Source organism: Chionomys nivalis, chromosome 5, assembly GCF_950005125.1.
Source record: "Chionomys nivalis chromosome 5, mChiNiv1.1, whole genome shotgun sequence".
Taxonomy (NCBI): domain Eukaryota; kingdom Metazoa; phylum Chordata; class Mammalia; order Rodentia; family Cricetidae; genus Chionomys; species Chionomys nivalis.
The window spans coordinates 63,539,152-63,565,152 of NC_080090.1; the positions used below are offsets into that span (position 1 = coordinate 63,539,152).

Consider the following 26,001-nt stretch of genomic DNA (forward strand, 5'->3'; position numbering starts at 1 on the left):
GAAGAGAAAGTGGGAAGTACTCTACAACACATGGGCACAGGAGAACACTTCCTACGTACAACCCCAGCAGCACAAACACTAAGGACATCATTGAATAAATGGGACCTCCTGAGACTGAGAAGCTTCTGTAAAGCAAAGGACACTGTCACTAAGACAGAAAGGCAACCCACTGACTGGGAGAAGATCTTCACCAACCCCGCAACTGACAAAGGTCTGATATCCAAAATATACAAAGAACTCAAGAAATTAGACCGTAAAAGGTTAATCAATCCAATTATAAAATGGGGCACTGAGCTGAACAGAGACTTTTCAACAGAAGAAGTTCAAATGGCCAAAAGTCACTTAAGATCATGCTCAACTTCCTTAGCAATCAGGGAAATGCAAATCAAGACAACATTAAGATACCATCTTACACCAGTCAGAATGGCTAAAATCAAAAACACCAATGATAGCCTCTGCTGGAGAGGTTGTGGAGAAAGGGGCACTCTCATCCACTGCTGGTGGGAATGCAAACTTGTGCAACCACTTTGGAAAGCAGTGTGGCGGTTTCTCAGGAAAGTCGGGTTCAACCTACCTCTTGACCCAGCAATACCACTATTGGGAATATACCCAAGAGATGCCCAAACATACAACAAAAGTATATGCTCAACTATGTTCATAGCAGCATTGTTTGTAATTGCCAGAACCTGGAAACAACCTAGATGTCCTTCAATGGAAGAATGGATGAAGAAAGTATGGAATATATACATATTAGAGTACTACTCAGCAGTAAAAAACAATGACTTCTTGAATTTTGCATACAAATGGACGGAAATAGAAAATACTATCCTGAGTGAGGTAAGCCAGACCCAAAAAGAGGAACATGGGATGTACTCACTCATATTTGGTTTCTAGCCATAAATAAAGGACTTTGAGACTATAAATCGTGACTCTAGAGAAGCTAAATAAGAAGGTGAACCCAAAGAAAAACATATAAGCATCCCCCTGAATATTAACCTTCATCAGGCGATGAAAGAAGACAGAGACAGAGACCAACATTGGAGCACTGGACTGAAGTCTCACGATCCAAAGGAGGAGCAGAAGGAGAGTGAGCACGAGCAAGGAACTCAGGACGGCGAGGGGTGCACCCACACACTGAGGCAATGGGGATGATCTATCGGGAACTCACCAAGGCCAGCTGGCCGGGGACTGAAAAAGCATGGGACAAAACCGGTCTCGCTGAACATAATGGACAATGAGGACTACTGAGAACTGAAGAACAATGGCAATGGGTTCTTGATCCTATTGCATGTAATGGCTTTGTGGGAGCCCAGGTAGTTTGGATGCTCACCTTAATAGACCTGGATGGAGGTGGGTGGTCCTTGGACCTCCCACAGGGCAGAGAAACCTGCTTGCTCTTTGGGCTGAGGAGGAAGGAAGACTTGATTGGGGGAGGGGGAGGGATTGGGAGGTGGTGGCGGGGAAGAGGCAGAAATCTTTAATAATTAAATTAATTAATTAATAAAAAAATCAACAAGAAAAAAAAAAAAAAAAAAAAGAAGCAAAATTGAAAAAAAAAAAAAAAAAAAAAAAAAAAAAGAAAACTCTCCCTTATGACCGACATCTAGAATGCAATCAGGAAAGCGCGAAGTCTCTATGCTCAAGAAGAAAGGGAATACTGGAAGGCAGTGCAGACATGTCACAGCTGGAAAGTTGGCTTAATGAGCTTATTTGTTGAGAGAAAGGGGGAGGACACTTACATAGGGTATAAAAAATGAGTGACCTCCTGAGGTATGTGCATTTTCCAACAAGTGGATGGGGAAGACACACAAGCATAACACAGCCTTGAAGCTGAGACAGCCTAGATTCAAATCCTCACCTCTCTTTAAGATTAGTCACATGTACTCCCAACCATTGACCTCTTTGTGTTTTAGAAACCTCAAACTGTTCCTCGATTTTGACTTTTAGAACATCAGCTAGGTCAGTCCTCCCCTTAACCCTCACATACGTCCACAGGTTCTCAATTTCAGTTCCTACTTGTCCTACTTGGCGGATTTGATTTGGGGGCTAAGAGTTCCAATGACTATGCACATGCTGGCCATCTCTAAAGGTCTACAACAGGGAGCAAAGTGATGGGAGGCCATGGTAAGGAAATGAATCTCACAAAGGTCTGTCTGCAAACTAAGATTTTTATCCCGAAACTGTCTTCCTCCGAAAACCTGGGATTATATCACAGAGATGCCACAGGCACAAATTTAAGCAGCAATGCAAATTGGTTTATCACTTCTTGTCTTTGTTTTTCTGTATTATTTTTTTAACGACAATCACTTGCAAAAATACACATTTTCTAGAAATGTCAGAACAACTCCACTTGCTGCAAAACAAAAATCCTTAGGAATGCAGATTTTAAAAACTAGGTTATTAAAAGTTTCTTATTTGTACTTTGTTCAGAGTCTCAAGTAGATAGGCTGGTCCCCACATCTATTTGTTCCTAAGGGTGACCTTGACTCCTGATCCTCCTGCCGCTACCTTCCAGTAGGGATTATAAGCATATGTCATCCTGTCCTGCAGAAGGCTAGCATTTTAATCTAGTTATCTTCAGACAGACTGTTTAATATCACTCCATACTTCAATTTGTTTCTCACTTGCTAATGATGACTTTTAAAATTCTGCTTCTGTCACAGAATTATTTACTGTTCATGTTTTGAAAGTATTTTCTTTTAAAGCTAGAGATGTCAGATAAATTCCAGACATATATTACTGAATTAGATGATGACTTGAAGTTACAATGAGCTCAAGATGCCAAAGTGAAGTAGGGACCAGGACCTTACTGGCCTGTGTGAAGATAGCAGGATTAGTGGGAGCTTTTTCTTAACATGGATAATGACACTGAGAGCAAATTTTGAAAAAAAATTCTGAATTTTAAGTACCACCCCTAATCCTGCTTTAGGGATAATTGCTTGAGTAAATACATTTCATATATATAGTAGATACTCAAATTTGTATGTCTGATGCCCATATTCACTTATTCTTTGAGATATCAACAATAATTTAACGCAAATGAAAACACTATGCTGAGGGTTTTCTCTCCTTCCTTGCCTGCCTCCCCCTCTCTCCTGCAGAAGAGCAATGTCCCCTCAAAGACCTTTACACACTGGCGATAAGCTGGGCATGGTGGTGCACACCTTTAATCCTAGTACTCATAAGGCAGAGGCAGGCAGATCCCTGTGAGTTCGAGGCCAGCCTGGGCTACAAAGCAAGCTCCAGGGCAGTCAGGACCCTGGAGAAACCCTGTCTCGAAAAAGAAAAACAAAACAAAAACAACCCCCCAACAAAAATGAACAAAACCCCCCAAACAACAACAACCCCACTAGCTTTGTTTAGTGCTGGGCCCTGTAATTCCTCACTTCAACACCTCTCATTTACTAAAGGATGTATAATGGTTTGGAACTGGACAACTGGCTATACAGTCAGATAGAAGCACGCGGGCAGCCTGGTCTACAAGAGCTAGTTCCGGGACGGGCACCAAAGCTACAGAGAAACCCTGTCTCGAAAAACCAAAAAAAAAAAAAAAAAAAAAGAAAAGAAGCACGCGGGTTTCTACATACTGGGAGGGATCACTCCACTACATCGCCAAGCAACAGATTAACAAATCCAATCACAGAGATCAAAGCTGAAGAAATCAGCATCACGCAGCGCTTGTAGAAGTACCTGTTGCAGGGTTGGTCGCTTTGTCAGGTAACATGGACTGTCCTGTTTGCACCTGTTAAACAAGAGGCAGGATGAAAGGATCTCTAAGGTCACTTGCTTCGAAATGCTATTACTCTATGTAAGAATTAGGAGAAAATTACAAAATGCACCTTCTAACTCGCACAAAGCCCAAACAACACACCAGGGTGCCCAAACTAGATTGACCTCTTCTAGAGGTCTTATTGTTCAAAGTAGAGAGAAATGAAGGCTGGCTGGGTGGGTGAAACACAAAGCAAAAATCCTCCCCCGAAAAGATTTATTTTAAAATGCAGCAACTAATTATGGAAAACGTCTGCTCGGTTCGAAGTAGCCACGTTTATGAATTGTTGACTATTTATGATGTGCCAATACAATTTAAGTTGCTAATGTTCTATTCAAAATTATTATTATTTTGCCTGCAGTCTCTGAAACCTGGACTGGTGAATCCCGCCTTGGGTGGGCACAAAAATGAAGCCAACATTAAAGAGGGAGAGAGTTTACAAATAAGCCAAAAATAAAACACAAGTGATACTGTTAGAGGAAAAGTGAAGCTAACAGATTGCACAAAGATCAAAGGCAGAAAAGAGAGGCTTGTTTAGTTAATGCTAGGGCTTTGGGGGCATTTCATGTACTTGCGAGGCCCGTCTATCCATCCACACCACACATCGTAGCCAAGCTGTTCTAAACTGATGATAAATCCAGTTCCAGGGCGGACAGGGCGCAAAGTGGGGACCTCGCACTGATCTCAGAATCCAAGGTCCGGGGCCGGATCTTCCTTCTGGAAGAACGATGGCGTTTCCCCTACGGCGACTGTTAAATAAAGCAGGGTCTTCAATTTCTTCGTCCAGGGAGAAAGGAGCGTTGGTCCAGAAATCAACAGGAAAGGGGCTAAGAAAAAAGGGGAACGCCTTCCCCATCTTTTTAAATTTCCCGCACCCCACTTTCTCTCCGCCTCCCCACACGGCCTCTGCTTCCAGCAGCAGCTCGAGGATCCCGCACAGAGAGGCGGTCGGGCGGAACAGACTTTGGAAAGTAGGCGGGCCTGGCCCGATGAGTATCTCGGTGCCCGATTTTTGCTGTCTTCGGCGGCAGTTCCTCCTCCGCTCGGTTACTGGGTTGCACACGCGGCCGTGCGCTCGGCTCTCGATTGCTCCGGCCTATCACCCTGGGATGCCGCCTGCCGCCGCCGCCAGCGCCGCGGCTGCCGGGCTTGTGGGTTTCACAGAGGAGCGCGAGCCGGAGCCCGAGCAGCGGCCGGAGCGGCCTGAGAGTTAGCGGACCGGCCTGCGCGTTCCTCAGGAGCGAGCCGAGTCCAGGAGGACAGAAGCCGGGCCGGGCGCGACCCTCAGGTTGAGGGAGCCGGCGCTCTGTGCCCCCGAGGCGGCGGCGGCGGGAGCCGGTCAGAGGGGGCGGCCCCTGGCGGCGACGCCCCCGAGCCCAGCCCTGCCTGGCCGCGCTCCATCCTCAGTCCGAGCCCGGGCCGTTCTCGGACGCGCCCGCCGGGGCTGAGGAAGGCTACGCGGGGGCGTGAGGCGAGCCCGCGCTCCCCGGTGCGCTCCGGACCCGCACCTGAGCCGGGTCCCGCCTCCGCTCGGGGCCACGCTGGACCCGCCTCCCGGCCCGGGTCCCACCCTCCGCTTGCAGGTGGGCTGCGGCGCCCGGCCCTCAGGCGGTGGGCGGCGTGGAAGGAGGTGAGCGGCGTCCGCGCCCGCCGCCGCCGCTCCGGTGCTGGTGACCGCGCCGTCGTCCCTTTCCCGCAGCCAGGGAGCCCGCCCCGCCGCCGCCTGCTCTCCCCCCCCGGGACACCATGGAGCTCTCCCCGTCGTCTGGAGGAGCCGCGGAGGCGCTGTCGTGGCCGGAGATGTTCTCGGGGCTGGAGTCCGACTCGCCGCTGCCCCCGGAGGATCTGGACGCGGTCGTCCCAGTCAGCGGGGCAGTAGCCGGTGGCATGCTGGATCGGATCCTTCTGGAGTCGGTGTGTCAGCAGCAGAGCTGGGTTCGAGTGTACGGTAAGGATCACAGGCCGTCTGACTTAAAAGCCCGGCGTTTTTTCTTTTGCCTTGGGCTCCATTGCATTCCCAGACCCCATCTGTCCTAGGTCAGCTGTCCACATCCCTTTTTGTTTCAGGCAATGCGTTTTTTGACAAGTTTATCCAATATAGCGCCTGGGTATGTGACTTAGTAGGATCTTTGGACCTCTTTTAGATATCCACAGTAAGTTTATGGAGTTGAGCTGTCTAGACGTAATTCTTCGGTGATTAATTAAGGGCACTTGCTTCTGAGTCTTTAGGAAGGTATGATGGAATAAGACACACAACCAAGTGAATGGGATTTCTTTTCCTTCCTGTTAAGTGAAGCAAGTCTGGGAACGAAGATATGAGAATCTTAGTAGAAGATGAGCTAATGGACAAAAACAAACAACAAAACAGCGTGAGAGAGAGCAAGCCCCAGTCCAAATTCAAGGGTTTGGTAGCAGTAGATTTATCTACAGCTTTCCTTGGAACCTTACTCTCCGCTCATCCTGAGTGCATAGATTCAGATTGCACTGTTGTTTCTGGTTTTCATTGCAAAGCGACCGGGTTGCCACTCAGCAGGTTTAAAGTGATGAACACACTAAAAACTTTCCCTTTCTGCATTCCTAGTAACCACCTTGTAAATTAAAACTGAATGATGGTTTTCTCGTAAGGTAATGCTGTGGATTTGTAATCTGCATTCACAGTGTAGCTGCGGCTTTCCAAAATATTGAAATAACAAGATGTTTATCACTTAGCTCATGTGGCTGAATATAAGATGACCAGTATGGAGCGTCTGGGATCAAGTACAGTGTTGAGTGCTATTCTGCAGTCATGTGCATCTACGCCTGTTAGTGATCAGCATATTATATTTATTTTTTGCTTTCATACTTCCAAATAGGGTCTACACTTTACAATTCAAGACCAACGTTTGCATGGTTTGCAAGTTGTCTTTGCACGGTTTGGTTGACTTCAAGACTTCATGTCTATCTCTGTGAGAAAGTTCTCAGACATTTGAGTTCTTGCCTCGGTTCTGTCACTAAACTTATTAAGTAATTTAGGGCAGATTAGGTCACCCCCCCCTCCAGATTCCTTATCTAGAAAGTGAGTGGATTGGATTAAATATTCTGGAAAGGTCCTTCCAATCAAAAAAATCAGCAACGTATGACTAGTTCTTAGAAATTTCTGTATTTTGCTTTGTATTTTGCTGATGTTTCTAAGAGTGAGTGAGTGTGTGTGTGTAAGAATTAAAGCAAAGGAGTGGGAACTGATGCAGAGTTACTCACTTTATGCTTCTCAGGTTAGATTAAAATCTTTGGTGCCTGATAGTCCACCTATCTGCAAGTTCAGTTTAGCCGATCACTTATGACAGGTTGATGAGAGTCTAAAAATGGATATAAATTAGGATTCATTGTGGTTACATTTTGCTAATTTATGATGTTAGAGATAGGACCATGTTACTCTTAGGAACATGTAAATGAGTGTTCAGAAAGTTGGGTATTCTAGCTGTTATTTTAAATATCATCCTTCATGGAACCCATATAGATTTATACTGTTGTTTTGATAGTCTATTCTAGAACTTGACTTGCATGCATGTTTTTTGCACACACATAAACACACCCTGCCTTACATCTCTATACCTAGAAACATACAACTAGGGCTGAGAACCTGATGGTTTTCTTTTTGATTTTGCCACAGCTTGGTTGTCACTTAACTTTGTACACGTTGGGCTTTAACCCCTGGTTCCAGGTTTCTGCACACAGTATGAAATCTGGAGTAGTTGGCTTACATGCACACACATTCATACACAAGAAGGTATTCAGAGGAAGCATTTGTCAAGTGGCAGAATTCCCACTGCATCATCTCTTTTTAAATGTATGATTTCTGTCAGTCAATTAAAAATTGTTTTTATTTACTGTTTAATACTGCTGCTTTTCTTCTAAGGAAGTTCACCCTGGACGCTGCTTTGTCTGTCCGTAGTGGGCTACAAACATTCCAAACTAAACAACGCCTGGCTGTTTTAAAATTGTCTATTGTGTGAGTCTTTGAAGTCAGAATAACAGAATATGGAAAATCAGTTTTAAAAATCATATTTATTTATTGTTTAGACAGATTCTCACTGTGTATCCCTGGTTGACCTGGAACTTTACATATAGACCAGGCTGGTCTCACACTCACTGAGATCCGCCTCTCTCTACTTCCAGAGCTTGGGTTAAAGGCATGAGCCACCACGCCCAGCTGGATAGTAAAAATTTAAGAAATATTAGTTTGTTTTTATTGTTTTTTTGTCTACTTTGTGTATTCAAAACTGATTCTCTTGGGTTATATTTGATCTACATAATTTGAGATTTTTTTTTTTTCATTGTGGTCCACCTATTTCAAAGAACCCCAGGAACTGGGAACCCTTTGTAGAGTACATGACTGGAGGTTAAGAACCTGGTTTTCAATTCTGGCTTTGTCACAGATTGGTTCTCTAATTTTGGACAAATAGTTTTAACTCCTGGCTCTAAGTTTGTACATCAAATATGGAATCTGGTTTAGTTGGTCCCATTATTTAACTACTGTTTGGCTTACAAATTCCATCCTGACTTCAGAAGCCAGTCACTGAGCAAACTCTTAATTCAATACTTTTTAAGTCATCATTGTCAGGAGGACTCTTGGGGAGCCCTTTCATCAAAAGGTCAGTGAACTGAATTGAAAGAGGGAAAGTCACCGAGATGTGTATCTGCTTAGGATGTTGTCACATGTTAGGAAGGTAGATGTACTCCTCAGGTCTGGCTTATGCAGTGTGGAGATCTACACAGTTTTAAAGGTAGACTGCTGAGAAGTACCGAGTGATGCTGGCTGCAACCCGCAGCTCACGTCCTCTTCGAGACTTTTCTTTGAAAAAAACAAACAAAAATATTTCTCCCTTCCTAAGAATATTACACAGAAACTTTTAGGAGCAGTATTTTATTTAACAGATCTGAAGACTGGCACTGTTTTTACTTTGTGGGTAACAAGTGGCTCTTTGACTGATCCAGAGCTTTGTGTATTGCCATGATTTGGAAAACTACTTTGGAATATGTTCAGAGCTTTGTAGTAGGTGGATCTATATTTAAAGCACAAACAAATGCAAGTCGTTAAGACACAGCTAAGAGAAAACCTTTATGCTGTCCTTTATTTAAGTAAAATGTTTCATTCCAGTATTACAATAATTGTGCCCATGTCCTGTCAAGACAATAAAATTTTGACACTAGGAAATCTGTCTTGTTTATATCCTTACTTTGCCACCTTCTTTATTGTCATCAGGTCTAGCAGATTGGTGCTTTGCCTCATAGTAAAGAGGTGTTGAGTATCAGTCCGTCTTCACTTTGCCATGTTAGAGCTCAACCTGATTGAGTTTATGAGTGGTAGAGTAGCTTAAACAAAGACATGCCACAAACAGCTAAATATGGATGCAGAATCCAAGAGCATCAAATGCAGAACATTTCCCAGATATTTATAGCGTCAAAGCAAAGTCAATTGGCTGCAAAAGCTCAGCAGGCCAGCAAAAGGAAACGGGAGCGGCAAAGTCAGCCGTACTGTCTATGCTTTCTGGTAAACAATGAGAACATTAAAACGAACTGCTTCACTGTGAGTGGATGGATAGCAAGAGTAGATACCCTGGGAACGATTTAAACTATTCTAGAATTGTCTGTGGTAGTGCTGTGCACTCATCGGTGTAACACGTTTTGCAAGTGTGTGCACTGATCATTCTTGGAGGGTTAGAGACCAAGTACATTCAAGAGTGAACAAGAAATCTTGTACTTTAAAATTTAATGTTACCATTAGGATTTATCTAAAATATTTAGTTAATAAAATGATTAACAACATTATCATTAAGTTAGTGTAGATCTCTCTTTTTATTGATTGTGAAAGGAACCTGCTGGAAAGTTTCTAAAAGTTGGTAGATAATAGTTCAGCAAACACAGGAAAAAGGAAATTAATTATACTGCCTTAAGTACCATGGACTTCTGGAACTATAGACAGTGGGAGTTGGTAAGCATTTCTCCTGCGAGCTGATGGGATGGAATTCTTATGTAAGTGTAATATATGACATTTAACATGTTTCAGGAATTAAGTCAAAGATGAAGCCTAGTTTTTGTACTTCTAGAGACTTGGTATTTATTTAAGATGTTATAACCAGCAGCAAGTTGGAAAGTTGTTTCACTGTGGCCCAGTATGTTATTTTTGTCTTTCTTTCCTGAAATCGGTTTTCTCTTTGTAGTCCTAAAGTCCTAGAACTTTTTCTGTAGACCAGGCTGGCTAGAACCTCAGAAATCTACCCGTCTCTGTTTTCTGAATGCTGGGATTTAAGGCTTTCAAAGAACACCTGGCTTCATTTTGGCTCACTATGAATTATATGTGGTTCACTCACTAGCTTTTTATAGGATGTTTTTAGTTAACTTTGGATATTTCTAATGAATAATTCTTTTTATACCCCTCCCCCTTATTTTTTGCTTCCCCTGCTCTCAATCATTCATTCTTATATACTTCAACATGTAACTGTTTTGGAATAATGTATACCTGAGTGAAGTTGTTTAATCAAGTCCGATAGTTTTTGGCGTGCTATATAGTTGACTGGTAGAAGAAAGATAAGGGAATATGCATCATATGCATCCCCAAACATGTTCACATTACTTAGGTGTTTTAATTTTCTCAATGTTTTTGAACTAGTAGAAATGAGTAATAATATTTTAGAAATTCTTAGAGTCCAGTATTTATAATCTGGCTTAGGTTCTGAATGTTGATAATCTGAATTATTTATGTGTATATGTGTGCACATATGGGGGCCAGAGCTGGATGTGGGCTCCTAGCTTTATTACTGTGAGACAGTGTCTCTCACTGAGCCAAAATGTAGCTGTTTTTGCTAGGCTGACAGACCTGCTGGCCAGTGATTTCTCAGAGATCTACCTGTCTCTGCCTATAGTGCTGACGTCACAGGCATGCTAGCCACGTCTGCCTTCTATATGAATGGTGGGGCCTTGATATCGATTCCTTACGATTGTAGAAAAACTGTTTTAACCCACGGAACCATCTTCTCAGCCCTTCCAAATTCATTTTATATGTATTAAGAGTTCTTTATCATCTGTGTATGGTGGCACACATCTGTAATCTGGGAAAGGAGGAGGATGATCTTGAGTTGAAGGCCAGTCCAGGCTACATAGTAAGAAAAAAATAAATGAGTTCTTTTTTCACATTCTAGAGACTTTCCAAGAAAATGTTATGTAATTTTATGTTCAAATAGTTCCCTTTTCTTGAGAGAAAATTTCTCATATTGTATGTTCTATTGATGTTCAGTTCATAGACAGTAGTGAACAATTTGTTTTTTATTATCTCAGTATAGTTTTGATTTCTGTCATTGATTCATCATTACCTTATATTCATAAAATTGTAGTATCGGGCTGGAGAGATGGCTCAGCGGTTAAGAGCACTGACTGCTCTTGCAGAAGACCCGGGTTCAATTCCCAGCACCCACATGGCAGCTCACAACTGTCTGAAAATGCAGTTCCACAAGATCTGACACCTTCACATCAATGCACATAAAATGAAGTTAAATAAATCGTTAAAAAAAATAAAATAAAATAAAATTGTAGTTTCTTTCATTGACTCATTGTATATCTGTAATCTCTTCCTCAGTTATTGGACATTTTAGAATTAAAAAGTGATTTTAGAAAAAACATATATAGCAAATGCACAATAACATAAAATCTCAACTGACATTTAGAGAAATTGTCAGGAATCAGTCATGTTAATATTTCTGCAGTCAAACTAAGTTCTCTAAAGACTTTAAATAACTGCATTAATGTAGGTTAGAGACTACCGTGAGAAAAGATATCAACAAAGATGAAGTTTTCAGAGTTTTGTGGATTAAGATCACAGATTTAGAAAGAAGGACTTATACAGTTTTCCCAAATAAGCAATATAAACATATGTAAGAACTGCCTTGATCTTTTTCACATCTTAAAATTGAGTGGTCCTGTGTGTTGTTGTTGAGACAGGGTCCTACTCTGTATTTTAGGTTGACCTGGAACTCACTATGTAGCACAGGCTGCCATAAAATTTGTGATGATTCTCCTGCTGTAGCCTTCCGAATGTTGGTATTATAAACACAAGCCACCATACCCAGTTTTTTGAGTACTCATAAAATTGCGTTCTATTTATGTTGGTGGAAATAAATTTCTGTCATTACTGAGGAAAAGGAACTCACATGATTAAGACAGTAAGCTTTTCAGAGATTACTAAAGTGGCAAGGCAGTGGTTTCTGATTCTTTGTTTTCGCTAGAAAGGATGAGGTAAGTTGGAGCATAGGGTTTTATGTAATTGTTCTTTACAGTTGCCCTCTTCGGTAGCACGGAGTGATGTGATCACCTTTTAAGTAGGTTAACCACAAAAAAGCATCAACTAATGTCTGAGTTAATCCAGAAAAAATTTAGCCATTTGCTCCCTTATTCTACTTTATTGAAAAAACTTTCAAGTAACTAGAGGTGTTTGGTCTTTGTTAACTGGAAGAGGTGTTTGCAGTGTGCTGAAGGCACTACTGAAATTGCTCCACTGGTTTGCAGAGGGATATCTCTGGTATGTATAAAAGAACCACCTTTCCCAAGGCTACTGAGTATTGCCGAAGAGCAGTAGGTAGAGAACTCTACAGATTTAATATTTTCTAATGAAAAGGCGATTTTGAAGAAGTGCTTGAACAGAATTATAAAGGAAACAGCAAATGTTTATAATAAGTATACTGTAAGAATACAAAACCCTTGAAGATGTAGCTGAACTTTGTTATTTTATTTGTACAGATATGTATGTGTGTGCACCACATGTGTGCCTGGTAAGTACTGTGTAAGTCAGAAAAGGGCTTTGGATTTCCTGTAACTGGAGTTACGGATGGTTATCATTCACATGTGGGTGCTAGGAAGCAAACGTAGATTCACTGCAAGAGCAAGTGTTCTTTTTTTTTTTGTTTTGTTTTGTTTTTTTGTTTGTTTGTTTTTTCGAGACAGGGTTTCTCTGTGGTTTTTGGAGCCTGTCCTGGAACTAGCTCTTGTAGACCAGGCTGGTCTCGAACTTACAGAGATCCGCCTGCCTCTGCCTCCCGAGTGATGGGATTAAAGGCGTGCACCACCACTGCCCGGCTAAGAGCAAGTGTTCTTAACTGCTGAGCCAGTTCTCCAGTCCCCATTTGCTAGATTATTATATTGAAGTTATGATCTTTCTTATTTCTGCCGCACAATTAGATATTAGGAAATTAAGTTTTCTATCCTTTCTTACCAAATTATGCTAATTAGTTTTTCAGTTGCTTTTCTGCTTAGGTTCTAGTTTAGATCCTGATTGGGCTTTTATTCATCAATAGTTATCTTCAATATTGCTCAAGTTCTAACCTTATTATGTTACTTGCATTAGGCTTCCCTATTTCTGAGTCTAAGGGGTGGGATTGTTGACAATTTAGAGAAGAAAAGATCTTAACAAAACAAGAAAACAAAATTCAGAGTAGTGTGAAAAGTTAAAAAGAAAATTTAAAGTTAATAGTCCTGAGTCTTTGTCAAAACAGTTCTTTAAAAGATGTCATCAGCAGAGAGAAACTGGCTCAGGAAGTTTAGCTTATTTCCAAAATTGGAGACAAATTCCACAATTTGTCAGGATTGGAACTCTTAACCTCAGATTCCTTAGCCTCCTGATTTAGCTTCTAGATCTTGCTGCTTCCCTTAGGGAGATGACCTTTCAAAACAGAAGGTTACAAAAACTCTACAGTGAGAAATGCCAGACTGTAAGTTTCACAGTCTATAAGGGAAATGCTGGAAGTACCATTACCTAGGTAACAGAAAACAAAACCGAACAAAACATCTACAAAGCAGGAGGATGAGAATAATGTCAACAGTCCTTTTGTAATAAACCAGAAGACAAATTCCATGATTTTCGTTTCTTTTGTCTTAGTTCTTTAGGTAGAAATTCTTTATACTGATCTGTATTAATATTTTAAGGAAATTTTAGAAAATATGCAATATATTCCTTTGTTTTAAAACTTAAAAACTAAAAATGATTCTTTCTTGAGTTGTCACCCACCCCTCCTTTCTAGCCCCTCTACTTTCCTATCTAATCAATAAATCATTGAAAATTTTATTTATCCTCCTGTTCCTAGTTAAAGTGTACAGAGGGAAAAGTTAAAAAAAATTATGTCTTAAGTAGAAATCAAGACATTTAATTAAAATAAACAAACCAAAAAAACACAACAGCAAAAAACTTGACCAGGAATGGTGGTTACATATCTGTAATTCCTGTACTCAAGAGACTGAAGAGAATTGCTACATGTTTGAGGCCAACCTGGACTACATAGTGAGTTCCATATCAGCTTGTGTTGCAATATGAGACCTGTTTTTTTTTTTTTTTGTTTTTTTTTAAAGGATTTTTGTTTCATGATATTAATGAGATAGTGAGCCAATTTGCTAGGAGGGGTCTGGAGTGAGTTTTTAATTGTTTTATATTTGGATTGATAGTATCATAGGTTTTTACTGTTTATATTTCTTTGTTTTATATGTGACAATCTAATTACAAGCATTGATTTGATCTATATTTTAACTTACTCCTCTTTCCCCTATTCTTAATATGTTTGGCATATATTTTCTATTATTTTTTAAAGAAATTCCTCTTTTTTGGTTGTATTTTTGTTTTTTGTTTTTGATTTTTGAGGTAGAGTTTCTCTGAGTAGCCCTGGCTGTCCTGGAATTCACTCTGTAGATCAGGCTGATCTTGAACTCAGAGATCTGCCTTTCTCTGCCTCCTGTGTGCTGGAATGAGATGTGTAAGCCACCAAGCCTGGCCTGAGATGCCTTATTTTTTAATGGTTTATAATGCATAGATGAATCATACTTTGCTCAATTAGTCCTCAGGTTTTGTAGTTACAAGTGTTGTTTTGGTGAATAATCTGGAATGTAAGCCATTTTGCTTATGTGCAATTATATCTATAAGAAAAATCCATAGAATTTCTGGGTAAGCATATAATTTTGAAAGACATTGCCATATTGCCTTTCTTCAAAGTTTATCTGTTTATATTTCATCAGGAGTACATGAAGCATTCCTGTCTCTCCAAATACAAGGAGTTAAAATTGTTGATTCTGACTGTGTGAAAGACTTAAAAAAAAAATTTATTCAGAACTTTTATGGATCAAGGCTTCAAGATCTTCTCTTTGGTCTCTTGGTCTCTTTATATTCATGAGCCAGTATTATATTGCTTCATTACTGAAGTTTTACAGTTTGCGAATATAATTTGCTAGTGATTAAGTTATAATTATTAATAATTATTTGACTTTTTTTTGAGATAGGGTTTTGCTCTAGCTTTGGAACCTGTCCTGGAACTAGCTCTTGTAGACCAGGCTGGCCTCGAACTCACAGAGATCCGCCTACATCTGCCTCTTGGGATTAAAGGCGTGCACCACCACTGCCTGTCTTATTGAATTTTATTTAATGATTATCTCTTTTAGGCATTAATGCATTTCAATATTTTTTGGTGGTGTTTGGTTAGGCAACTTAGTCCTATTTCAGGCATTTATGAAGATGCTAGAGTAGCAAATGTCTTTATGTCCAAATATTTCAACAGTGCTTCTGTTTCCTTAGGCCAAAATGTCTCCAAAGACCCGGGACTTAGTGTCAGATTGGTGCAACCTTCCTGAAAAGAAATTATGCTAGTGGCATAGAAAATGTGTTTCATAATTCTAAGACTTGATGCTGTATTGTTACTTATCGCTTCAGGGAGTTCCTTGAATATTACTTAGCATTTATTAAATAGGCTCAGGGTCTTAATGCTTTAAGATTGGTCTTCAAAACTGGAGTTACTTTTCCAGTGGTACTACTTATCTTGATTATTGGCTTATCTTAATTTATTTTTACTTAATTTTGCTTTCATGTATGTCTGTTCTCCATATACATGTCTGGGGGGCCAGAGAGGACCAGAAAGCCAGTTGGCTTTAGTTAGAAGTGGGTCAGTTTTGTACAAGTGATTTCATGATTGATTAGTTTGTATCAATTTATAGACCTTGAAAAAGGAACTACTTACTGACAAAATATATGTTTCATATTCTAAAAAATGACTTTAGGCTGAGCATGGTGTTACATACCAAAAATTTCACTGAATTTGAGGCAGCTTAGTCTATGTAGCCAGTTCTAGGCCAGCCAAGGCTACATAGTGAGACCTGGTCTCAAAACAAACAAACAAACAAACACACACACACACACACAAAAAAAAAAAAACAAACAAAAAAAGAAACCTAAAACAGTCCCCCTTCCCCTGCCCCAAACCCCAAACATACAAACAGATAAAAAAACAAAAGCAAAATGACTGTACTCTCAGTATTTTCTGGTTTTGTCACAAGTTCTCATTAGTTCTCCTTTCTACAGAAATTGGAATTTATGTCCTAGTTTTTGAACCCAGCTTGCTAAAATGGCTAAGAGGAGTGAGTTAGATTGTATGTAGTGATCACTATTGAACTAGAAAGGTTTTCTAAGCTAAAGGATTTGATTTGGATAGATTGTTTTCTTTCTTTTGCTGTTCTGTGCATGCCAGAAGACTTTAATTTTTATTTTGGAAAGTTCAACTTAAAACAGTTTGAGAAGACGTTTTTATTTATTTATTTAAAAAATTTATTTATTTATTATGTATACAATAGTCTGTCTACATGTATCCCTGCAGGCCAGAAGAGGGCACCAGACCTCATTACAGATGGTTGTGAGCCACCATGTGGTTGCTGGGAATTGAACTCAGGACCTTTGGAAGAGAAGGCTATGCTCTTAACCGCTGAGCCATCTCTCCAGCCTGAGAAGACATTTTTAAACATTTGTATTGCAGACTATTTTTTTTGTGAACCATTTGAGATGTTCAGAGTGCCATTGTAAGAGGATGTTTGTAACGTCTATTGTGCAGTCATCCTACCTATAACTTAACTAACAATAATAACGTACCCTCTTATGACCAAAATCTTCCCATTTACCTAGAGTATATTTATAAGTTAGGTTTTTTTTTTTTTTTTTTTTTTTTTTTATACAATGTCTCCTTTCCCCTGTAATTTCAACATACTTAGAATAATTTTTCTTTCAAAAGATTTAGGGAACATGATAAATCTTCACTTTGATGGAGAAGTAATTAATCATGCAAAAGTGATTCCTAAAGATATTTTAGTGAAGTGAGGTGGTCAGTATTTGAGCTCTGAAGTAGTTTTTTCTTCTGGCAAAGAATGCCCTGTTTCAAGGCAGCAGTGGTGGTGGGATGCCTTTAATCCCACCTTTTGGGAAGCAAAGGCAGGCAGATCTCTGTGAATTCGAGGTTAGTCTGGTACACAAAGCAAGTTCCAGGATAGCCAGGGCTCTTCAGAGGACAGCCAGGGCTCTACAGAGACCCTCTGTCTCGATAAATCTAAAAAAGGAAAAAAAAATCCTGTTTCTAGTATCTAGTTCACAGTTTGTGGTTATGTTTGTTACAACATATCACTCAGTATTTAAAGGTTCATCTTCTTGTTTTCTAAATGGTTTTACAATTCAGCAGTCTGATTTATCATAGCTTCTCTGCCTTTTTCAGAACCATGTGGGCCTGAACCAATGAGGTCCTTATTGGTAAACTGCAGGAATTAAAGTGAAAATACTAGAATAACAAATTCCACTGCATTACTTCATTTTTACTGTGAAATAGACATTACAAAACTCTAGTCTTTAGTAATTGTACAATTTAGTAACATTAAACATACTCAAACTGTATAATTATCATACCATCAGTAAATATTTAAAACCTTTTCATGATTGGCAATAAAAATTCTGTACCATTGGCCGGGCGGTGGTGGCGCACGCCTTTAATCCCAGCACTTGGGAGGCAGAGGCAGGCGGATCTCTGTGAGTTCGAGGCCAGCCTGGTCTACAAAGAGAGTTCCAGGACAGGCTCCAAAGCTACAGAAAAACCCTGTCTCAAAAAACCAAAAAAAAAAAAAAAAAATTCTGTAAAAAATTCTGTACCATTAAATAATGACTTTGCCTTTCACACCTCCACCCAGCTGCTGGTAACCTTTGTTTTAGTTTTTGTGTCTGTGAATTTATCTATTTTAAAATTATACCTCATCTATGTAAAATTATATAGTTTGTTTTGTTTTGTTTGCCAAATATGTCATTAAGTCTCATTCATTATTTTATCAAAATTTTATTCTTTATTATGATTGAATAATATTCCATTATGTATGCTACATTTTGCTTTTCTATTTGCTGATGGACACTAGAGGTGTGTTCACTTTTTGGTTCCTTTGAATAATACTATTAGGAGCTTTGGTGTACAAGTATCGGTTCTCAGCTGTCCATTCTTGTAGATATGTCTGAAGTGGATTGGAATATACTAACTCAGGTTATGGTAGTTCACTTTTTGACTTTTATGAAACTGCCAACTTTTTACTGTAGCTGCAATATTTAAAAGTCTTGTCCATCTTCTCCTTTTCCTTTTGATAACAGCCATCCTGTGATGGAGGAAGGTCATTGGTTAAAAATAAAGAAACAGCTTGGCCCTCATAGGTTAAAACATAGGTGGGTGGAGGGTGGAGTAAACAGAACAGAATGCGAGGGGGGGGGGGGGGGGAGGAGTGAGCTCAGATGCCATTTCCTCTCCTCTCTGGGGCAGACACCATGCCGGTGTGCTCCAGAGCAGACGCGATGAAGCAAGCTGCCAGGTCAGACATGCTGAATCTTTCCTGGTAAGACTGATGCTACACAGATTATTAGAGATGGGTTGATTGGGATATGAGAATTAGCCAGTAAGAGCTAGAGCTAATGGGCCAAACAGTGTTAAAAAGAATACAGTTTGTGTGTTGTTATTTCTGGTGTAAAGCTAGCCGTGCAGGAGCCGGGCAGGACGAAAAGCAGGCCCGCAGCTCCTACTACAATCCTGAAGCAGTTTTGATTTCTATTTCTATTTCTCATGAGCTTTGGAGCTTTTCGAGATGGTTTCTCTGTGTGACAGTCCTTGCTGTCCTGGAACTTGCTTTGTAGACCAGCTTGGCCTTGAACTCAGAGATCCTCCTGCCTCTGCCTCAAGTGCTGGGAATAAAGGTGTGTGCTTCCAGTGCCTGACTTGCATGAATTCTTAGTAGACACTTTGGTGTTTTTCAAATTGTCAGTTATAGCATTGATTTATATATTGGTCTGTTCTCTGATCCCAGTCACAATCACGGGCATGATTATAGTGATGATAAGTAAAGCTTGGGAAGTGTTCATTATGAACCGAATACAGTGCTCAGTGCCTTATGCCTATCTTAGTGAATTATTTCTTAAAAACATAAAAATATATATGTATGTATGCGTTTATGACACAAGCACGGGCGTGAAAGTCAGGGAACAATTTATCAAGAATTGATTTCTCCTAAATGAGTCCTGGGGATTGAACTCAGATTGTTAGGCAAGTGCCTTTATCAAGTTGAGCCATCTTGCTGCCCCAGTTTAATGAGTCTTTGTAAGTCACTTGTCAGAAACATAGTGTTATCGCCCTATTCCATAGATGAAAAGTCAGAGGCATAAAGATAAGAATCAACTTGCCCAGAGTTATACAGCAGGTAAATGACTAATGTAAAACACAGGCAATTTCTTCTTGAATTTATGTCCATAAACACTGTACAGTTTGGCTTCTTGCAAATAAGTTTAAAAAGTTGTAAATTGCAACAAGGAAAATAGTGTATGCTAATTTAGAAGGTGCTTCTGTAATTTACTTTTGAGTTTTACACAGCATAACTGCACAGTGAAGGCATTGGTTCTGCTGGATGTGTTTTCAAAGCCATGACTTTCTAGGGAATCTTTGTGGATGTGTGGAAGTTTTTCATGTCGATTGTATGACTTTCTAGAGCACCTTCGTGGACTTGTGGAAGTTTTATTATGTAGACAATATGAAAAATCATGTGTGGATGATTGGTATAGGTATTTATTTAGTAAAAGTTCTCAAAAATTCATGTATTTTATTAGCATATTAAATGTTTCTTTCATATAAAAAAATATATTTCTAGACTTCTTTATGTTTAGTAAAGCCAGTGAGACTCTTGATAGTGTAGAAGGCATGAAATCTTAAAGACCCTGAGTTGTGTTTGTCTTAGTAATAACTGTGGCCAGTTCAGTAATTGAAAACGAGTTAAGAATCTTATATTCCAATCAATTCATTAGTTTTAAAAAGCATGTAATAAGATGAAATTGATACAACGAACCACACATATTTAAAGTATAGCAATCTATTTTAAAATATGTAAATGACCATGGAACCATCAATAAAATCAAGAAGGAAATATCTGACTCTTCTTACGGTCTTCCAGCTCCACTTCCCCAGCCACATCCTCAGCCCCATAGTAGACTTCTTGCAGGGGCCTGTCCTCCTTCTCTGATCCCACTCCTTGGGTACTTTGCCAAACTTGTGGCAGATCCAGCTTTTCTCCATCCTGTGGACCCTTTCTCACCTCTCTCATTCCCTTTTCTTTGTATTAGCCTGCAAGCCCTAGAAATATGTTTTACCTGGGACCCCAGTAGCTACATCTGGAAGGGATTCAAAAGCTCTCTGTACGAAGCAACCTACAGCCGCCACACTCGCCTGAGATCCACAGAGGGCAACAGAAACCAAGGAGCAAAAAACCCGTCCAACAAAGAAAAGATCAGATATCAATGACTAGTATCACAATCATCCTAAACCCAAACGCCTAGGCACCAGCACAGAAGCACAATCAATATTAACCAGTATGCTTCCACCAGAACCCAGCAACCTTACTACAGTAGGCCCTGAGTAATACAACATAGCTGAAGCATAAGACAGGGATTTCAAAATAGTTATTATAAAGATGCTTAAGGGCATCCTGTTTAAAGAGGAAATGAACATATCCATTAGTGAAATCTATGAAAACACAAACAGTGGAATGAAGCAAAGAAAACAGTTCAAAACATGAAAGTAGAAATAGACTTGCTGAGGAAAACAGGAAATGAAAAATTTAGTAATTCAAGCAAAAACCTCAGAGGTAAACCTCACCAACAGAATATAAGAGGCAGAAGAAAGAATCTCAGACATTGAGGTCAAGATAGAAGAAATGGATATATCAGTCAAAGAAAATGTTAAATCTAAAAATAAATTCAGGTACAAAACATTCAGAAAATAATGGAACAATATGAAAAGACCAAATATATGAATTTTAAGAATAGAGGAAGGAGAAGCCCAGGTCAAAGGTACAGAAAATAGACTTTCAGCAAAACCATTGAAGTAAATTTTCCTAACCTAAAGAAGGAAGTGTCTGTCTAGGTACAAGAGGTATACAGAACACCATAGACTGGAACAGAAAAGAAATTCTCTACAGCACATAATAATCAAAATACTAAACATAGGATTCAACAACAACAAAAAGAATATTTAAAGCTCAAGGGAAAAAGACTAAAAACATAAAGACAGACCTGACTTCATTGGAGACTCTAAAAGCTAGAAAGGCCTAGAAGGATGTTCTACAGAGTCTAAGAGACCGCAGATGCCAGCCTAGACTTCTATACCCAGCAAAATTTTCAGTCACAATAGGTGGAGAAAAACAAAACGGAACAAAACAACATTCCGTGCTAAAACCAAATTTAAGCAGTGGCTATCTACAAATCCAGCTCTACAGAAGGTGCTTCAACCTGAACAGGTAAACCACACCCATGAAAACATAAGGAATAAATAATCTTGGACCAGCAAATCAAAAGGTGGTGGTACAGGAACCAAATCATAACAATAAAATTACAGGAATCAATAGACACTGTTCATTGATAACTCTCAAAATCAATATCCCCAATAAAAACACATAGACTGCTGGGTGGTGGTGGCGTCCAACTTTAATCGCAGCACTCAGGAGGCAGAGGCAGGTGGATCTCTTTGAGTTTGAGGCCAGCCTGGGCTACAGAGTGAGTTTTAGGGTCTAAAGCTACACAGAGAAACCCGGTCTCAAAAAGTAAAAGAAAAAAAAAAGACATATACTAATAGATTGAATTAAAAAATAGGATCTATCTTTCTCTTGTATCTAAGAAACATACCTTAACAGCAAGGATAGAAACTACCTCACAGAAAAGGATAGAATAAGATATTCCAAGCAAATGGACCTAAAAAACAAGCCAGTTGAGCCATTTTAATATCAGGAAAATAGACTTCGAGCCAAAACTAAAAGGAAGAGATAGGGAAAGGACATATAAGATGAGCATGTAGTATTAGCTCTCGTGCTTAGTTTTGTTTTGCAGTTGTAAATTTGCACCAAACACAAAGGCACCCAAGTTCATAAAAGTAATAGCAGTACAGCTTAAATACATATTGTCCTTCACACAGGTGAAACACTTAAAGAAGTGTTCAACATCCTTAACAGGGAAATACAAATCAAAACGCTGTGAGATTTCATATTACACCAATCAGAATGACCAAGTGAGTAAAACAAATGATGGCTTATGGTGACTCCTACTGACATCTTACTATATTTATAGATCTATAGATCAGTGTCATCAGTCACCAGAGGAAGATCTGCTTTCTCCTGCAGCAGATGGGAACAAAAAGAGAGATTCAAAATGAGACAGTAAGTAGAGAGTGAGAAACCTCAGAACACTCTATCCTAAATGGGATATCTCCATCATATCTTTCCCTCAGAGCTCAAGGAGTCCTGTGGAAGAGGAAGCAGAATGATTGTAAGAGCCAGTGGAGATGGAAGACACTAAGAAAACAAGACCTTCTAAACACAGCAGGACTGATGCACAGATGCATTCACAGAGACTATGGCAGTGTGCACACAGGGCCAGCACTGGGTCTGAGCCTGATGGGGTCCCAGCACTAAGAGGGGAAATGGACACAAGGCCCCATCCCTCACCAGAAGCTATTTCCAGTTGATCACTACTCACTCCAATGGTGATCACTGGGTATACAAACTACTCTCAAGGGCTGACCCTTTGCCCAGCAGAAGGCGGCCAACACAAAACGAACTCAGTGGCAGTTTTGGAGGCTCATTGTCTCGTAATGCTTTGCCTGGCATTATTTTTATTTTATTTATTTAATTGATTTCTTTATAGTCTTTTGTGTATATTATTATGGTTTCCAGTGTTGTGTTTTTATAGAATTTCTCTGTGTGTGAACATGTATGCCTGTGTCTGCGATGTGTTTCTTGGACTTTTTCTTTTACTCTTTTTCTTCTATCAGTTTGTTTTGTCCTATTCCAGTTATTATTATTGTTTTTTTTATTTCCAGACAGGGTTTCTCTGTGTAGCCCTGGCTGTTCTGGAACTAAGTCTGTAGACCAGGCTAGCCTCAAACTCAGAACTCAGATCTGCCTGTCTCTGCCTTCCAAGTACTGGGATTAAAGGCATGTGCCACCACCACCTGGGTTGTTTGTTATTATTTTATCTTCTTCTTAATTTTTAGATATGTGTTTGTATTCTAACGAGAGAAAGAAAGAATGTGGATTTGGGTGGGTGAGGAGTTGGGGGAGGACCTGGGAAGAGTTATGGGAGGGGAATCATAATAATAATATATTGTATGAAAAGTATTTTCAATAAAAATTATTGAACGAATCCGGGCGATGGTGGCGCACGCCTTTAATCCCAGCACTCGGGAGGCAGAGGCAGGCGGATCTCTGTGAGTTCGAGGCCAGCCTGGTCTACCAGAGCTAGTTCCAGGACAGGCTCCAAAGCCACAGAGAAACCCTGTCTCGAAAAACAAAAACAAAAAAATTATTGAACGAAAATCTATTTTTTTTCTAACCTTTTTTTGTGTGTGACCCTTGTTAATTGTTCCTGTCTGTCTCAACCCCAGTCTTGGCCCACTATCAACCATTAATCTCTTTTCTTTGTAGATTAGTTTAGATGTTCATATTTCCTTAAAAAATTTAAATTTTATATATATATATATATATATATATATATATATATTTTGTGTGTGTGTGTGTGTGTGTGTGTGTGTGTAGGCCAGAAGACAACCTTTGGAAGTTTTCTCCTCCTATCGTGTGGGTCTGTGAGATTGAATACAGGTTGTAAGTGCCTTCATCCATTGAACGATTGTCCCCCCCCATAAAATTTCATACAGGTGAAATCATATGATATAGAAGAGGATGCTCATTTCTGGTCTAGCTTCTTTTAGATATTTTGAATATGTTATTACATGCAACAATAGTTAATTCCTTTGTTTTGTTATGAATAATATAACTGAATGGATATTCTTTTTGAGGAACTTTTTGCTCTTCACTGTTTGTAACTATGATAGGTAATGGTAATGTGAATATTTATTTTTAGATCTTTCTATTGACATGGACTTTTATTCCTCTGGACTGGTGAGTTATATGATAGGTTGTAGATGGAGCTGTGGGCTGCGTTCCCACCTGGCTCCCGGCCACCTTGCTAGTTTATGCCCCAAAATAACAACACACAAACTGTATTCATTTAAACACTGTCTGGCCCATTATATCTAGCCTCTTCTTGGCTAACTCTCATATCTTTCTTAACCCATATTTAGTAATCTGTGTAGCACCACGAGGTGGTGTCTTACCAGGAAAGATTCAGCATGTCTGACCTGGCGGCTTGCTCCATTGCGTCTGACCTCACTTCCCTTCTTCCCAGCATTCTGTTCTGTCTTCCCCGCCTACCTATGTTCTGACCTATCAGGCCAAGCAGTTTTCTTTATTAATCAACCAATGAAACAACAGATAGATAAAGACTCTTCTACATCAATAGGTATATATTTAACATTATAAGAAACTACCAAATTGTTTTCTTAAGAGATCGTACCATTTTCCTACTAGCAGTGCTCAGTTCCAGATCCGCATCATCTTCAACATTTGGCATAGCCAATGTTGTTCATTTTAGCATTTCAAGACGTGTAGTAATATCCATTGTAGTTTTAATTTACATTTCCCTAAAGACTAATGCTATTGAACATCTTTTCATTTGCTTTATCAGGCTTTCATATATCTTCTTTAGTGACATTAAATAAATCTGAATACATGAGTTGTGTGGCTTCTTCATATACCCTGGACATAGTTTACTAGATGTGTGATCTATAATTATTTTCCCCTTCTATGTCTTGTTTTTTTTTTAAGAGGTATCTCCCGAGGATTGGAGAAGCACTCAATTGGAAAAGAACTTGTATTGCAAGCATTAGGACATGAGATTGATTAAAAATGTCACAGCTGTACTACATCTGGGGGTACAGAAACAGAGAAAGCCAGGTGCTTGCCTGCTAACCATTATAATCTACTGTACTCCCATCTCTTCTTGAAAATGTGTAATTAAAATTGGGAGTTTGTATGTGACTTGAATACATCACTGAAGTGCTTCTCCCATCTTAAACATTGCTGTCTTCCAGAAAACCAAGTCAGTTCTTTTGGGCTTAAGCTAAACTTCTCAGGCTCCTTACTAGTATCTTTTGAATAATATTGTTAGCCTACAAAAGGAGTGATTTTCTAAACAGAAAATAGGAGGTAAGAGGGACCTGGTGCAGGAACTGCATTGAGTCTGCAAGACATTTGTTGTACCACAGTTTGGACATTGATTAATGCTTGTATTTGTTGGCTTCTTATAGATATTTTTACAGAAAAGCAAGTCTTTAATTAAGCAAAAATAGGTATGTTGGTAGGTCTGATCTAAGGCAACATTATTTATGGTCCTGGTCTTGATAAAAATGTTTTAGGTAATCACAATCAGATAAGCTGATCATGAGCATGAATTGTAACTTTAATAAGCATTTCAAAAGGAAGCACATGGTTAAGAATGCATAACTAAAATGATCAAATTTAGTGTAAGACAGTAGGAAAGGCCTTCTTGAGGAAGATAACACCAGCACCAAATCCTAAAGGGTGAATAGTGGTTAATTAGGTAAAGGATATTAGCAGGTGAGTGTTCTTTCTGAGTTGCAAGGATAGCCTGTGTAGCGGTCCTGGTTTAGTGAGGATGGCAACTTCAGTGATGGTCATAAAGGCTACAGTGGCTGGAATACAGTGTTGACAGGGCAAATGGGTAAGGCAAGACCTGTGTCAAAGATTTGGATCTGGAAGGTGATAGGGATGTCTTTGCCATTGAAAAGATCTCTCAGGATGCAGTATAGGTGGTAGATCTGTGTGCTGGGAGACCACTCAGAAGGCTATTCAGGTAAGAGATAATGGTAGTTTGGGTCAAGGAAAGGATGAAGAGAGAAATAAACAGATTTGTAAGGTATTTAGAACATTTGGTAAAGAAATGGATGGACTGGGATGACAAGTGTTGGGAGCCTTGTCAAGTATAACTTGTTGCC

The 26,001-nt window shown here is 39.6% G+C and overlaps 1 protein-coding gene across 4 annotated transcripts in view; it reads left to right on the forward strand.

Moving 5' to 3' along the window:
- The first annotated feature begins 4,941 nt into the window (after positions 1-4,941).
- Rasal2 (RAS protein activator like 2) overlaps positions 4,942-26,001 on the forward strand; it is a 302,622-nt gene continuing 281,562 nt past the window's right edge. For all 4 annotated transcript variants that reach the window (XM_057770587.1, XM_057770588.1, XM_057770589.1 and 1 more), the window contains exon 1: positions 4,942-5,717. In XM_057770587.1, the coding sequence (XP_057626570.1) occupies positions 5,516-5,717 (202 nt within the window). In that variant the 5' untranslated portion in view covers positions 4,942-5,515. The remainder of the gene's footprint in view (positions 5,718-26,001) is intronic.